Source organism: Phymastichus coffea, unplaced genomic scaffold (genome assembly GCF_024137745.1).
Source record: "Phymastichus coffea isolate CEN01 unplaced genomic scaffold, Cenicafe_Pcof_1.1 PCOF00128, whole genome shotgun sequence".
Classification (NCBI taxonomy): Eukaryota; Metazoa; Arthropoda; class Insecta; order Hymenoptera; family Eulophidae; genus Phymastichus; species Phymastichus coffea.
Genome location: NW_026706939.1, coordinates 304577 through 319646, shown reverse-complemented (window position 1 = coordinate 319646; position 15070 = coordinate 304577). Strand labels below are relative to the sequence as shown.

The following is a 15070-nucleotide window of genomic DNA, read 5'->3' as shown; positions in this document are numbered from 1 at the left end:
CAAGCACCAACTCGGGACTGGAATCGATTTGAAGCGAGTTATCCGTTGGTCGCGAATAGCATCTCGCGCGGGTGGAATATAATTTGGTAAGATGTCCGCGCAGTCGTGAAAGGCACCCCCGGTGGCGTAAAACGCGCCGCTCTCCGGGCGAATTAAAAGGCCGACGTGGCGCGTGTAACTCGCGTATAGCTGATCGATAAACGAACGGCAGATGCGCGCACGCTTCCATCATCCTCATTGTCCGCAAGCACGAGCTCGCGTGCGCCCAGCTTCGCCTCGCCCCCACGACGTGTCTGCGTTATAGGGGCTTGGCACGCGCGCGCGATATGATGGAGAACGCGTGTCAACATTACGTAGTGTCGGGCGAAAAGGAGTTCTTTTTTTGTTTCGGCGATTCTGTCTCTCTATTTGACCGCGGGAGCCCTCCCTCTGACTATACGATGCTCGGGCGCATATGGCTATCCTATATCCTATGTCAGAGCGCTTCGATGTACGAAGGTAAACGACCTCGCGACGCGCGGTATACTCGTATATATTCATAGAGCTAATGGCCGTTCGTACGTATTTGCACGGCGGCACGCGGAGGGAAAGGCTTGAGCAGGCTTTAATTAGGTCGCAGATGCGCGGGCAAACGTAAGAGCCCAAGCGCGCGTATAATAATTCTAATTATCGCAGGGTGCATCGCGCATTAGCATTTCTGCGTTCCTAATGTTTCTCTTTGTGCGCGAAACGTGGAATAATAAAGAATAAGAGGAAGATCGGGCGCGCGAGATCCCCCCCTCGCTGTTGGCGCGCGTTTTCCGCAAAGATCGCGTTGACCGCCAGACATCCTGCGGAAGTCGCTGGCGGCGGCACGAGCCGTGACACCCCGGCTCGCGAGCGGAGCCCCTGCGCGTAGCCTTGCATAACGCCAATAACGACCGAAGAAGTGTTGTCGGTCGGGAAAACGTTCGTGCGCGCGAGCAAGGTGCTAAAAGGATTTGAGCACTGGGATTTCTGTGAGCCGCGCGAGTGTTTTGTTTGCCGCGCGGTCAAGGATAAGTGACCTGCACCGACGGCCCGATTCCGTTATCGCTGATGGCATACACGGCTCCCCTAACTCCCGTGCGACGGCCGTTATTCGCCGTCTACTTTCTTCTAAAACGAATATCCTTTGCTATGGAGATTTCTTTCCTATGTGTATGCAGCTACTTTACGCTGTTCACGGCCTGCTGAGTTTATAATTTATACCGGTTTTTTGGCTTCGCACTTGCATTTCATTTGCTTCTTCTTCAACGGCGTGTTATGTAATTGAGATTTCATTTCAACTGAAATCAAATCATCGAGCTGATTGCCAATCATTTGCTTCGGTCGATCTAACGAGTAAGCTTTATCTGTCAAAGTGATCGGATAAAACGATTTTCTTGCAATATTCTGAAAAAATGTGACGCAATTCTGTATTTTAAAAAAATACCGATGGAAATCGAAGAAGCATTTGTTTAGCCAACGCGTGTCTCTGGCCTGGCAGGCAGTAAGGCAAACAAATCGGAGAGTTAAAGCGGCAAATCCTTTTTTTTTGCGTGGAGACGAGGCGATGGGCGTCGCACTCAAGTCGGTATCTCGTTACATCAAAGGCAAGCAGCAGCAGCAGCAGCAGCAGCAGCAGCAGCGGCGGTAGCGTCTTCGAGAGATCAAGGCAGCTGTGATGTGCTGCAGCGAATAAAAAGAGAGCATCGCAAAAGAAGTTGGAGGTGTGTGCCCCACCTTTCTCTCCCTTGGTGTACGTATATCGCCTCCCTCGCTCTTCTTCCGGCGCCCAACGTAATTCCTCGCTCGCTTGCGCCCACGTACCTATAGACAAAGTCGAGGAAGCCTTATCCGCGCGAATGTTCCTCTTCCGGCAACGACGACGACGCCGAGTCGCGTGTCCATACACGAGCGCAAGCGAGCTTCTTCTTTATTCGTTTCTTCTTCTTACCGCCCTCGTATCCTTGGCTTCTCTTTCGTTCTCGCATTCGTTTCTTTTTATTTTTTTTTTTCACGAGGCACGCGTCTTTCACCGTATTTATCTCGCGCGCCGGTAGAGTGTCTTTTCTTTCGAGTGAACATCGGTCGCGCGTTCTATACATAGCGATTCTCCCCTGCGTCGTTACACTCCTGTGCGCATTGTACATTTGGGACGCGACTGCTTTCAGAGGTGACGGTAATGATGCTTACGTTACAGGCTGATCTTCAACTTTTGATTTATTTATAGAATCTTGAGCTTTTTTTGACCTATAAAAAAGTCGAGCTCACTAAACGGTAGGCGAGTTGCATGGAGCAGTGTTTCCACGATAAAAAGATCGTGCGGAGCCATTCGTAAGATAGCTAGTTTTGAAACAGCTTTCGCCGTGCTACGCCGATAATGACGGAAAAATCGATGTAAATCAAGATCACGTATTCTCGATCTATGTTGCCACCATGCATTTTCTAAAATCCCGATGAGCCATCAAATACCAATTTGAGAGTCATTCGATTCTCGTCTGTATGACAGACATAAAACCATTGGCGGGCAATGTTGTCGCGTACAACTGCGAAATATACGTGAATCGCGCTCGGTAAGCCTGGATTTTCCGTCTCTCGAAACCAAGGGAGGGCGAAAGGCTCGTTAACCCGTGACAACTGCGCGCACATAGGGGGGGTATTAATAGTAAGGGTGCTGCCCTTCGCACAGACAGCCAAGACGCGCGGGGATGTTTATACGAAATCACCGAGAGAGGGAGAGAGAGAGAGGAGAGCACTCGACTATAATAGCGCCGCCGCTCATCGAGGCCAATGGCTTTTCCGTGTAGCCCCGTTGCGCTTTCCGCCTCACGGCGTGCTCCGTGTGCACCGCTGTATTTTTGGGAGCTCAACCGTTTTTCTCGTAGCGCCTAGCTCGTATCCGGCTTCCGGCCGCTGCCGCGAGCGCCGACGATGATAAGGGGGAACCGCGCAGCTTATTATCGTGCGCCTGTGGATACGCACCGAATCTGTCTGTCTTCGCTTAGCGCTCTCCTCTTTGGCTTTGGAAGGCGTGCTTTTCTTGAAAGCTTAATTCCCCCCCCCCCCCCCCCCCTCTTTTTGTTATAACGGTAGCACATAACGATCGTATTTATAAATCAATCTATTTTTTTCTCTTATTTGCAACGAACTTACCGTCGGTCAACTGTAGGTTACCCAACAATATATCCTACATGGCATCCGCAACGTCCTCTCTCACTTCCCTGCTGGTAAGCATCAGAAGAGATCCGAAATGGAAGGAAAATTTGGAATGGACCGACAAGGTAGATTTTCTTCTTCGCGCTCCATTCATCGGTAAACGCTTGCAACGTCCTCTTTCGTATCACAGACAGCGTCAAAACAGGCGGGAAAAATATTCTCTTTTCCTTTTTCTTTAAGAAGCTTCGCACGAATGCCGTAGCGTGGGAGTAGTAACTTTCGAAACTTGGTCCAATTATACTATTGAATTATAAAATTTTTTGCACTTTATCATCCATTCGACGTATCAGAAACGAGTGGATTTCCAAAAAAGACTTTGTTAATAAAAAATGAAGAATAGAGCGAGAGTACGCGTCGTGAAGCAAAGTCCCCTTTCCGCTATCAGAAATAGTTCTCTTTCTTTAAACCATGTGTGAGCAATCACACGCGTGTTACTCGAGAAAATATTTTAACTCCTCTAATGTGAGTTTCTGGAGCGTAAGAATGTGTACATTTGGAGAGTCATGCGCCGTGGGAAGTACATAAACATCTATTCCCCTTTGATCGTTGGAGACACCCCCGCGGGAACTCCCTGACCCCAATAGTCTTGTTCGGAGTTGTCGGTAATAGAAACTGCCAGGAACCGTTATAACAGCGAGTTCATACGAAAGCTGTATTATCGAGTTTTGAAATCATCGAGGCTGAAAGTGAGCCAGCAATCGTTCGTTGAGACCTACAACCCAATCACATTAGGGAGTCTTGCGGGTCGCGCACGTGTGCGTACGTCAAGTGCGCCTCTCAGCAGTGAACGACTGCGACGCGAAGAGGATCCTACTAGCCGCAAGGATCATTAGTATCCGCTGACGAGTGAGTGTAAGCGACTGACCTCGAGGAGCGCGTGCACCGTGCACGCAGGCAGACATATAGGCACCCCACAAAGAGTGCGTATATCATCTCGCCGTGCGCGCTCGCTGGTGTATCTCGAGTGGCGAGAGAGATTTACGGCTCGAGCGCGCGTCGCTTGCTCACGTGTCGCGCATGTGCCCCGCCAGCACGACGTTGCGCCCGAGCACGGGCTCTTCGCATGCAAATGCCCGTCGGCCTGGCTCACTCTCTCGATTAGCCTGCCTTGCCCCCCCCCCCCCCCCCCCCCCCCCCAGAATTCGTTTTTTGCCCGAGCGACGACGCAACGAGATTTGTTCCGCAACGAGACGGACCGATGGCTGCGTGTATACACATGCGCATGACCGCACGAAGAAAGCTTTCGGCACGACAAGCTGAACAATCGAGGGCTCGTGCGGAATAGAGAGCAGCACACCGGACGCCACGACGATGACTTGCACCGCTGCCGATTCGCCGACTGTTCTGCTCCTCGATCGAGCGCAGACATGTTTTGACACACCTCGTGCGCGCGTGCCTCCGGTCGAGTAACCATCACAAATCACACTTGGTGCGTCAGTTGTCCAGCAATAGAGCATCAATCCTTGCGGTCGATAGCCTCGCGGAACAATGCCAACGCAATATCCGTGCAGAGGGCAAAGAGCGACGGAGCGCGCCTGCAGTGCCGCCGGCATTTCGCCCGCTGGCCTCGGCGCGATGCGGGTCGCGTGATAAGATTTTCCAGCGCGAAAGAGATCAACCCCTCGAGAGAGAGAGAGAGAGAGAGAGAGAGAGAGAGAGAGAGAGAGAGAGAGAGAGAGAGAGAGAGAGAGAGAGAGAGATATCAGCGCGTGCGGTTCTCTGGCGTTCAACTTGGCAGGGGTTGCACTCAGCTACATGCTACAGGGAGAAAACAAGGCATGCGGCAGCTGGTCGCGCGACTGTGATTCATTGCCCACGTGCGCCCCCCGTATAGCTCTGCCTGCTTGATTATTATTCCGGATAGACGAGTTGATGCGCGCCGCCGTGCTTTGCTTCTAGCTCCACTTCGTAATGGAATTCCGCGATCGGCTGTTTCTTCTCACTCGCGTGTCTGGCGTCGGAGAGACGCGTGCCGAGATTTCACTTCGTGTCCTTTTTTTTTTTCTATTGTAGCCTGCGCCTGGACAGTATGCTCCAAACGTTTTACAAGTTCACATCGTCGGCTTCTTACACTCCATTGCTATTTTCAAGAATAATCTACAGATTATGTAATTATTGGTCGAATCTTAAAATATAATCGACTAGTGGAGACCACTTATCGACTGGCGAACACAAAAGCCATTCTGCTTTGGTTATTTCAGCTATTCTATTCAGCGCAAAAAAATCTTGGCATATGCATCAACTGAACAGTTGTGCCAATTCACGCCACATCTGCTCCCGTGCCTATAGAGCGAATCAACAATAAATGCATATCTGACTGCGGCCAACGAAATATCTAATTAAACGATACTCAAATACTACAAAGTCCCACGATTCATATGAGAAAATTACGAGGACAATTATACAATTTGATTTCTTCTGCAACATTTTGAAAATATCCGGCTTAATGCGATACCTGAAGCACGTCAAAATCACGTCATTTTCTTTTTTTTTCAGGCAAGCCTGAAGACACGCGTACCCGGGATAAGGAGGAGAAGTCCAACGGGTGAGTGAACATCAAAGCATTTTGCTCCTCTTTCAGCTCCTCACACGCCACACGCTTGGCAACCTTGGCCAAACGGACATGCATACAGAGGCAGTTCTAATCGTCCACGCACCCTCTCTCGCACGCTTCAAAATTCCAATCTGAAATCCGTCCGAGGGTACGTTAAACTTTAGTCGCGAACGAAGTACAAGTCTCGGACGCCCGCGCGGAATGTAGGCGACACAAAGGACGCCCCGAATTCACCTAACTTCGTGGATGAAAGATCGCACATCCCTCCTACGCGATTCACGCGTGCGTCTTGCCGCATAAGAGAACCATTAGAGAACCGCTGCCACGATTTTTTTCCCTCTCTGCTTCTGGGAAATGTCACACGCGCGCCTCTATAAGGGAACAAGGTGCAACGCACAGAAGAAAAGCGGCTTGTCGTCGCGTTCCGTGCACCTCGTTGCCAAAGACATTTTTTTTCTTTTCTCCGTCGACAAAGAACTTTTTTTCACTTCGCCGTTATAAATTTAATGCGTGATATTGATTTATTGTTGATGAGTCAAAATATGACGGTTCGATATGTAGATATCTCCCACGACTCGCTAAAAATTTGACATTTCTTTTGGAAGAAGAGAAAGCTCGAAAGAAAGTTTTCAACAACTCATTTAGAAAATAAAATGTAATGATTTTACTTCAACGTTCGTCGATTGCAGCACACGATTTAACGCTACGCTTGATACCAAAGCATAATTTTTAGTGTCTAACATTTTTTTTTTATAATTTATTGTATCAATTCTTGATGGAGAATTCAATTACGGTCAAACTGATGGAATACTTGTACATATGTCAATATCTATTCAATTGATGTATTATCTCTATTTCTGCCCTCTTACTTTAATTACTCGTAGCTCATTTCATATGATATATAATCGTATCAGTTTATATATAATTTTATTGACTAGAATATAATAATTTGATGGAATTGTTCCCTGTCTTTTTTAACAGATGTCATTCTAAACAATTCACACAATTAATAGATCTTTAACTTATAATTTGTTCTTGATAGACACACAAAATTTTAAACAACTATTAAATAGTTTAGTGGATAGATATTTGATGTTAAGTAGACTTTATAACGCAATTTCAATACTTTTATATTTTTAAATTCGATATTGCTGTAATATTTGTCATATATGAAAGAAATTCGCACATATATCAGGTAAGAAACACAATAGCTCTAATCATAAATCAATCTTTCTCGGAAATATCACAATGGGCACAATAAAGAAATCAAAGCACGTGCATTAAGGAAATGGGAAGGTGCAAAGTGCATCTCCAAAATGTTCACCTTGGAAATAGAGAAAAGGCACCAGCCACTATAGTTAACACACATGCACGCCTCGAATAGAGTTGCTACAACTCCATCCACATGTACGCATGTGCGTGTTGACACAATGGTGCCGCTAAATCCGTGCCCGTTGACAAAACAGCCAGGACCGTTGGAATCCGAAATCCGCGCAAGGTTTCTCGTTGGACCTACGTCGAAGCTACGGTGGCGTTATATAAGGCAGGTAACACCTGATAGAGAGCCACCCCCCGGGGGGAGATACCTTTTATTCGATCTTTATATATGGGTGATTCTAGGCTATTTCGATTGACTTGTAACCCTTAGGTTACGGATTTTTTTTTAATTTGGCACAATTGTTGTACACATAAAACTGAGATTTTTCCCAAATTTTGGAGACGATACATTAATTATATCAAAAGTTATTAACAATTAAAGAAAAATGATAAAAAATTTTCAAACAGCTATATTTTAAAAACTAATAAAGATATCGAAGTCGGATTTTTTTCAAAATACTTATAATGCCTTAAAATTTCGAAATAATTACAACAATAAACAATAAAAATTTTTTTTCGAAAGTTATTAACTTTTTGTTTAAACAATTGCTAATATCTCAAAAAGTATATTTTTTTTTTGAAAAATTCTTGCTCCTACGTATTCCTGAGGATTTTTGCTATCGAAATCAATCATAAAATTCAAGGGCCCGACATATCGGAAAGCGTAGCCTGAATCAAAAGAAGACGCCTCAGCGTAAGGCTGCGGTAGCGCTCCAGCGGACTCACGGTCGAAAGGTACTTTAGCTTTAATCTAAAAAACTAATAAAGATACCGAATCGGAGTTTTCCCAAATTACTTATAATACCTTGAACTTTCGAAATAATTACAACAATAAACAATAAAAATTTTTTTTCGAAAGTTATTAACTTTTTGTTTAAACAATTGCTAATATCTCAAAAAGTATATTTTTTTTTTGAAAAATTCTTGCTCCTACGTATTCCTGAGGATTTTTGCTATCGAAATCAATTATAAAATTCAAGGGCCCGACATATCGGAAAGCGTAGCCCTAATCAAAAGAAGACGCCTCAGCGTAAGACCACGAAGACGTCCTGCTGTCGTTGCGACGTACACTGAGGCATCTTCTTTTGATTAGGGCTACGCTTTCCGATATGTCGGGCCCTTGAATTTTATGATTGATTTCGATAGCAAAAATCCTCAGGAATACGTAGGAGCAAGAATTTTTCAAAAAAAAAATATACTTTTTGAGATATTAGCAATTGTTTAAACAAAAAGTTAATAACTTTCGAAAAAAAATTTTTATTGTTTATTGTTGTAATTATTTCGAAAGTTCAAGGTATTATAAGTAATTTGGGAAAACTCCGATTCGGTATCTTTATTAGTTTTTTAGATTAAAGCTAAAGTACCTTTCGACCGTGAGTCCGCTGGAGCGCTACCGCAGCCTTACGCTGAGGCGTCTTCTTTTGATTCAGGCTACGCTTTCCGATATGTCGGGCCCTTGAATTTTATGATTGATTTCGATAGCAAAAATCCTCAGGAATACGTAGGAGCAAGAATTTTTCAAAAAAAAAATATACTTTTTGAGATATTAGCAATTGTTTAAACAAAAAGTTAATAACTTTCGAAAAAAAATTTTTATTGTTTATTGTTGTAATTATTTCGAAATTTTAAGGCATTATAAGTATTTTGAAAAAAATCCGACTTCGATATCTTTATTAGTTTTTAAAATATAGCTGTTTGAAAATTTTTTATCATTTTTCTTTAATTGTTAATAACTTTTGATATAATTAATGTATCGTCTCCAAAATTTGGGAAAAATCTCAGTTTTATGTGTACAACAATTGTGCCAAATTAAAAAAAAATCCGTAACCTAAGGGTTACAAGTCAATCGAAATAGCCTAGAATTACCCATATATACGTTTTTTGGCGCGAGATATCGGCTCTGATTACCGGGGAAACTTTCCAAGTCAAAGATCTATCTATACATCACCTCGTGTATTCTCTCTCGGACTGGCATTTTTTCCAACGTTATAGGCGTTGATTTATCTACGTTTGTTTTGGGGGAGATCAAATTGAAGCGTGAGGTTACATTTTCGTGAAATACTTTATTTATGCCTGTTATTTTGGAGAAAAGGACAAGTTCTTCTGATATCTAAATCGTAGTATTTTGTCAACTGATAAATAAAGATGCTATATTTTCTAACGAATTCTTCCATATTAGATCGAAGATTAATAGGAATGAGCATAAAAGTTCCGAACAAAATTTTGTCACACTATAATATATTTTCTGCACAATGAATAATTTGAACGAGTAAAATTTCACATGCAGTTAAATTGTTTTTTGTAATATTTTATACTTTTACGCAAGAAGAATCTCCATCATTATGAATATATTATCAGGATTTCACTATAAGATCAGGCAAGAAAGCAATGCAGTACGCGGAACCCGTTTATAAAAAGAAATCTTAGGCCATAATTTATCCTGTGACAATAAAATCCGCGAAGGGATCTTCCTCCTAGTTTAACAGGAAAAAAATCCACCCTGGCCAACAAAAAAGTATCGAAGCTTGTTGAAAAAGACAACGCCAGCATAACAATAATTCTCATCTAGCAATAGCGAAGTTGACGCCATATCTAATAGCCATTGAACGCGTCTTTGTCACATTCTGAAGATTTTCTTGGTTTTTCGTTGAACGAACGAATCCGGAAAGAGCACAGTCTCCGAGGACTTCATCGAGGACCACTGTACGCTCGATATCCAAGCTAAATGGCACCTTGAGAAGTGTCGCGTGCAGAAAAGAAATGTGAGGGTGCCCGAATAAAGCACGGCACTTTTTTAACTGCCTGAACAAGAACGCGCCGCGATCCTTGTCGCGATTCGACACGGCCAAGGTTGAACACTTATTGCTCGCCGTTAGGGCCCCAGTGTTCGGCTAAGAGCTAAACGAATTTTTAGCAATGGGCCTCCTAACGAGCTGCGGAATCGAGGCTTCCGAGACGAGTGCCTGTGCACGCTCTTTTACCGTGCTGTGCGTGCAGCCCTGATATATATATATATAGACTTTTCAAAGCTCCCGACTATGGGCAAATTGTCCTGCGATGATTCAGCGGGAAAATGCGCGGCTGGATGAGCGCGCACACCACACTTTGCTGCTTGTCTTGGATACAGTCTGAATCTTTATTTTATTTTTTTTGTTAATATCATGTGCATGCATGAATTCCGACCACGCGTGTTAGATATAGCTAGTATACACCCCCTTGATTGATTTGTATAGCTTGTTTCTTTTTTCACAATTGGCTCAATCTTCTTGACAGCGTACATTGTTAAGTGCCGTTATATTACGAAACATATCAATTATGTTATTTTTCGAGATTTTTGAGTTTTTTTAACAGACCTGCGAAACATTTTGTTACGACAAAATTCCAAATGATACAAATAAATATCGCTCATACCATTCATGAACCTCGATAAAAAAACTTTGTTTTAATGATATATTTTATTGCGTCCCTGAAGCTCGTTCCATCATTACTTTTTTAAATTGTACTTTGGTTCAATAGTTTTCTTATCGAAGGCTAATACTTGCATAAAGTACTATTTTTGTTTTCAATCTCATAGCATTGAAATATTATTTCAAAAAATAAGCTGTTATTTAAACGATAAGTGATAAAATTCTCAGCATTGCAGTTTTATTCCATATTACAACATATAAGTTTTAAAATTAATTCTATACTTCAATGTGTCAGTGTTATCGTAATGGCGAAGAAAACAATGCGAAATTTTTTATTTTTCTATACTTAAACATAAATCATCTAGAAGTGAGAGATTTGTATTTAAGCAGTAAATTCAATTTATGAACAATTAATATGGATAAAAATAAAAATATGCCGTTAATAAATCGTTTTAACAAAATAAGAGACTACCTTTTCAAATTATGCTGAAATGATTTAACTACCATTTGTGAAATTAATAATGTTCTCTTAAAATGTGATTGGAATAGAGAAAAAGTGAATGGAATAAAATGGAAAAATTATATTTTTATTTTCTTATATTATAAAGTGATAGGTATGGAGGAAAAGGAAACTAATTATCAGAATATTTAATTTGAAAAATGTTCACGGGTGTTTTTATCGAGGCAACAAAAGAACATACGATATTAAAATGTATTATTAAAATATTCATATAATACTGAGATCGTAAGGACCCACTGCAATTGAGCAAAATTATGATTGTATGATACAAATAATGTAATAAATAACAGAAAAATAAAAAAGCGCGCGAAACGCGCTAGATTACTCTGGTAAAATTAAAAATAGAATTGATTTTTTAAAGGCAATAGCACTGAAGCAGAAGTGAATTTTTTGTGTGTAATATTACAGATTTATAGGAAACATCCGTTTTTGGTTAAAGAATTAAATTGTAACGTGTATCAATTATGTCATAAACTTTTGGTATATTATACATTCCTTTAAATTTCATTGAATTATGCACATAGTAATTCGTAAAAATGTATTATTTGTTGTAATTATACAGTTATGACGAGGGCACCCAATAACCAATGTTAAATTTCATAGATATTTTATGGCAAATGAATTATGATACTCGATACAAGAAAATTTAAAGTCAATTCATTATATTGCTTCTAAGTTTGTACGATAGGTGTCATTTTTAATTTTGAATAAGATAGTCTACAACTGTTACTTATTAAATAATTGTATGATGAACTCTCCATTATTCAATAAACAAGTAAAAATCATGAAATTTATAAAAGTGGAAACAAATAATAGTAGGCACTCAACAATTCTTGATGACCTGTCGCTGGTGAAATTTTCAGTTCCTTTAGATCTCTATTCAAAGAGTTCTGTATATGATTTTGTTACTAACTTTATCTTATTTTTATTGTGTTTGTGCAACCATTCGTTCTATATGTAGAATTCTTTGAATAAAGATTTAAGGCTGAAAAACCCACCAGCGAAACGTCATGAAAAATTGTTAAATACCGCAAGTATTTCGGTTAACTCTTACAACTTTGACAAAATTTAATTTATTTATTGCTACTTAATAACATTAAGTTGTGAAAAATAATAAATACATTGAAAAATCTTTGTATGACATATTCACAATAATTGTATAGGACATCGAAAACATTATATCTCAATTAGCGCTCATATAGCCTACCATTCTTTTGCGTCTTGAATATAGTGTTTTTTCTCGACAAAGACCATTCAATCGCCGTTGTGCTTTTACCGTTTCAATGCACCCCTTTTTATAAGCGTGTTTGCCGCTTAAACGGGAAAAATTACTCCCAAGGTAAAAATGAACGCTAACGATGAAGGTGAAAGGGGGGGGGGGATAGAAAGCGTACTAGGGAAAAGCGCTTCTTCATCAGCAGTCCCTTCGTTTGCAACCCTCTCCCGGTATTTGCTACCTTCCTCTTCCGATCATTTTGATCGACGCCACACCGAAAATACCTTCTGTACATTCCCATATAGAAGTAATGGAGAGCCAATACTTTCAGCTGGCTTGTTCGTCTGCTTTCAATTGGTCGCGTTCGCTTCCGGCAAATTGCCCCCTTTCATACACAACGCACACTAAGCGACAGTCGATAGCTAACGAGTTTTCTCTTTGGAACGCACTGAAAAGCAAAAAAAAGACACCTTCAGGAATCGACATGTAGGAGCGGTCTTTTATTCAATCCTTTGGCACGCGAGCGGCGGCAATGAATTATGCACGCGTCGCCGCCCGGAAAAATCGGCAGACTTTATTCCGAAACTTGTTCGTCTCCCTAATGCCTTTGGGTCATTGGGCATATGGGACAGCGCTGTCAGGTATACGAAATGCGCCGGTGGTCGGCCGACAGTGAGACCGACTTTTTCCGTGGACTGCGGCGCGCTGAGCAGCCGCGAATTCCTTCGTCGCGCCGCGCTTCCACCTTTCTCGGGTCCCGTGTCTGCCGGAAAAAATACAAGAGCAGAAATCTTTTGAAGGCAAACTCCTGGCACGCGACCGCTGCCTGAAGAAATAATCCTTTGAAGCGACTTGCCTCGACTTGCATCTGTCCCGAGTGCGATTCGGCATTGTCCACGCCCTAGCTTGGACACACAGCCACGTCCGGTTTTTTCAGTCGGGAAACGCGACGGATGGTGGACGAGAAGGTGTTTCCGAGGAAGATTGTTGAAGTATCGCGCGGGCATCTTCAAATGCTTAAAGTAAAACTTGCCGCCCTCAATGGCGTTGTTGCTCCTTTTCACGCTGCTCATCTGTATTTCCACGATCTCTTTTCACAGTATCACTATTTTCAAATCTTAGTATTCAATTCGAAAATAACTCTTATTGTACGCTAATTTCCTTGTATATATGTTTTCAAGGTGTTTCAATTAAAGCTCTATGTTTACCAATTAAAAAATTCAGAATACCGTATGTTGTAATAGTCTCTGTTTTTATTTAGCAAACGCCCAGTTTAGTATAATCGACATTACAAAAAAGCTCATTATTATTGTTAATTGCAGTCAAAAAGATTTAATCTATTATAATTCTGTGAACTAATGTTTAATTTTTCTGTTCATTGTCCGAGAGAAACTATATAGTACAACTTTGGCAATTTGGAACATTAATATACAAGAAAATTAACAATATGTATTGCCGTATTACTGGTATATTGAGACGATCACAAAAGGAGCAATCATCCTAAGAATGCCGACCGGGAGTAACGGAAAGTCGCGAAAGGGAAAAATGGGCAACACGCCGTCGTATATGTACACGGTGTAGCCGAGGCAATATCGCAATAGTAATGAAATACTGAGAAAGCTAGCGACACAGCCAAAAGGGTTGCTCCGTTCACTTCGAGCAGCAGCACACATCTCTGTCGATTGGAAAATCTGCATCCGCCTTATTGTGGTGTGTTCGCTTTGAATTGAAAGAGCGCGCCGCCGCCCGAGTGGGAGGGAAACCTGAAGAATCGACTTAATCGGCTCAATCTACTTGCCGAGATTTCTTGTTGCCGCGAGAAAAGAGCGTGAGAGAGAGAGAGAGACGCGAGCTTTCTGCGGGGGCGCCGTCATAAACCAAAAAGGAATTCGACGGCGGTTGGCGTGTGCTTCCACGTACGATCCTTACTATACAGAACTGTCTTCTTTCCTTTTTCACGCGAGTTCTTCTCTTTGTTATAATACACGCCCGCGATCGCGCATTCTTCTTTCATGCTTTTTTTCTTGTCAGTTGCATGGGACTCGTAACAGTCCCCGTCGAACGTACACGTCAAGACTCTCGTCTATTTTGAACTTGGCCTTTTTGGTCAATTTTTTTTTCAGAAAAGCATTCAATCAATTATTGGCTACGGAGCAAAGACAATTTTCAAAATCATTCTATAAATATAGTTGTTCAAACCTCTTTCTTCAATATGGTCATAACGGCCAATTACCAACTTCGATCAAATGTTGCTTATACTATCCAGTCGTTGAGCCTCCAAAAAAACTTAATATTTTTATACGGCAGCTTATTCCGAATTTTCTGATTATCTCGTCCGAGATTTTTTTTGTACGAATTTTTGCAGTATCGCGAAACTATTTTGAAAACTGTCATAAATGATCTTTATGAATTAATTAAAAAAATGAGGGGGCACCCGGGTTTGAACCGGGGACCTCTCGATCTGCAGTCGAATGCTCTACCACTGAGCTATACCCCCAACGTGTTTAATTAACTGTTATCTGCGTAGGAAAGCGATAAGACTTGTTGTAATGAAACTGAGTCATTATCTATGACGCAACAATTCAGTCGTCAAACTATATAATACACCTACACAAGTAACTTTTTAAAGAAATGTGTAGCGTTTTATAAGTATTATTACAACAACGTTAAATTGTGATAGTAGTTTTACATGAAATACGTTATTAGCGATGAAAATATAAAATAATTTCAAACAGTAGAAAAATGTTGGAGAAATTTAGTAAAGAATCGACTTATCT

At 41.6% G+C, this 15070-nt stretch overlaps 1 protein-coding gene and 1 non-coding gene across 2 annotated transcripts in view; one reads left to right on the top strand and one right to left on the bottom strand.

The window, feature by feature from the left end:
• Positions 1-15070, top strand: part of LOC131671545 (M-phase inducer phosphatase-like) — an 88376-nt gene that overhangs the window by 17109 nt on the left and 56197 nt on the right. Inside the window, exon 4 of the mRNA XM_058948042.1 lies at positions 5716-5764. Within this exon, the coding sequence (XP_058804025.1) occupies positions 5716-5764 (49 nt within the window). The remainder of the gene's footprint in view (positions 1-5715; positions 5765-15070) is intronic.
• Positions 14719-14790, bottom strand: Trnac-gca (transfer RNA cysteine (anticodon GCA)). Its single transcript has one exon. It is a non-coding gene; the product is annotated as a tRNA-Cys (tRNA).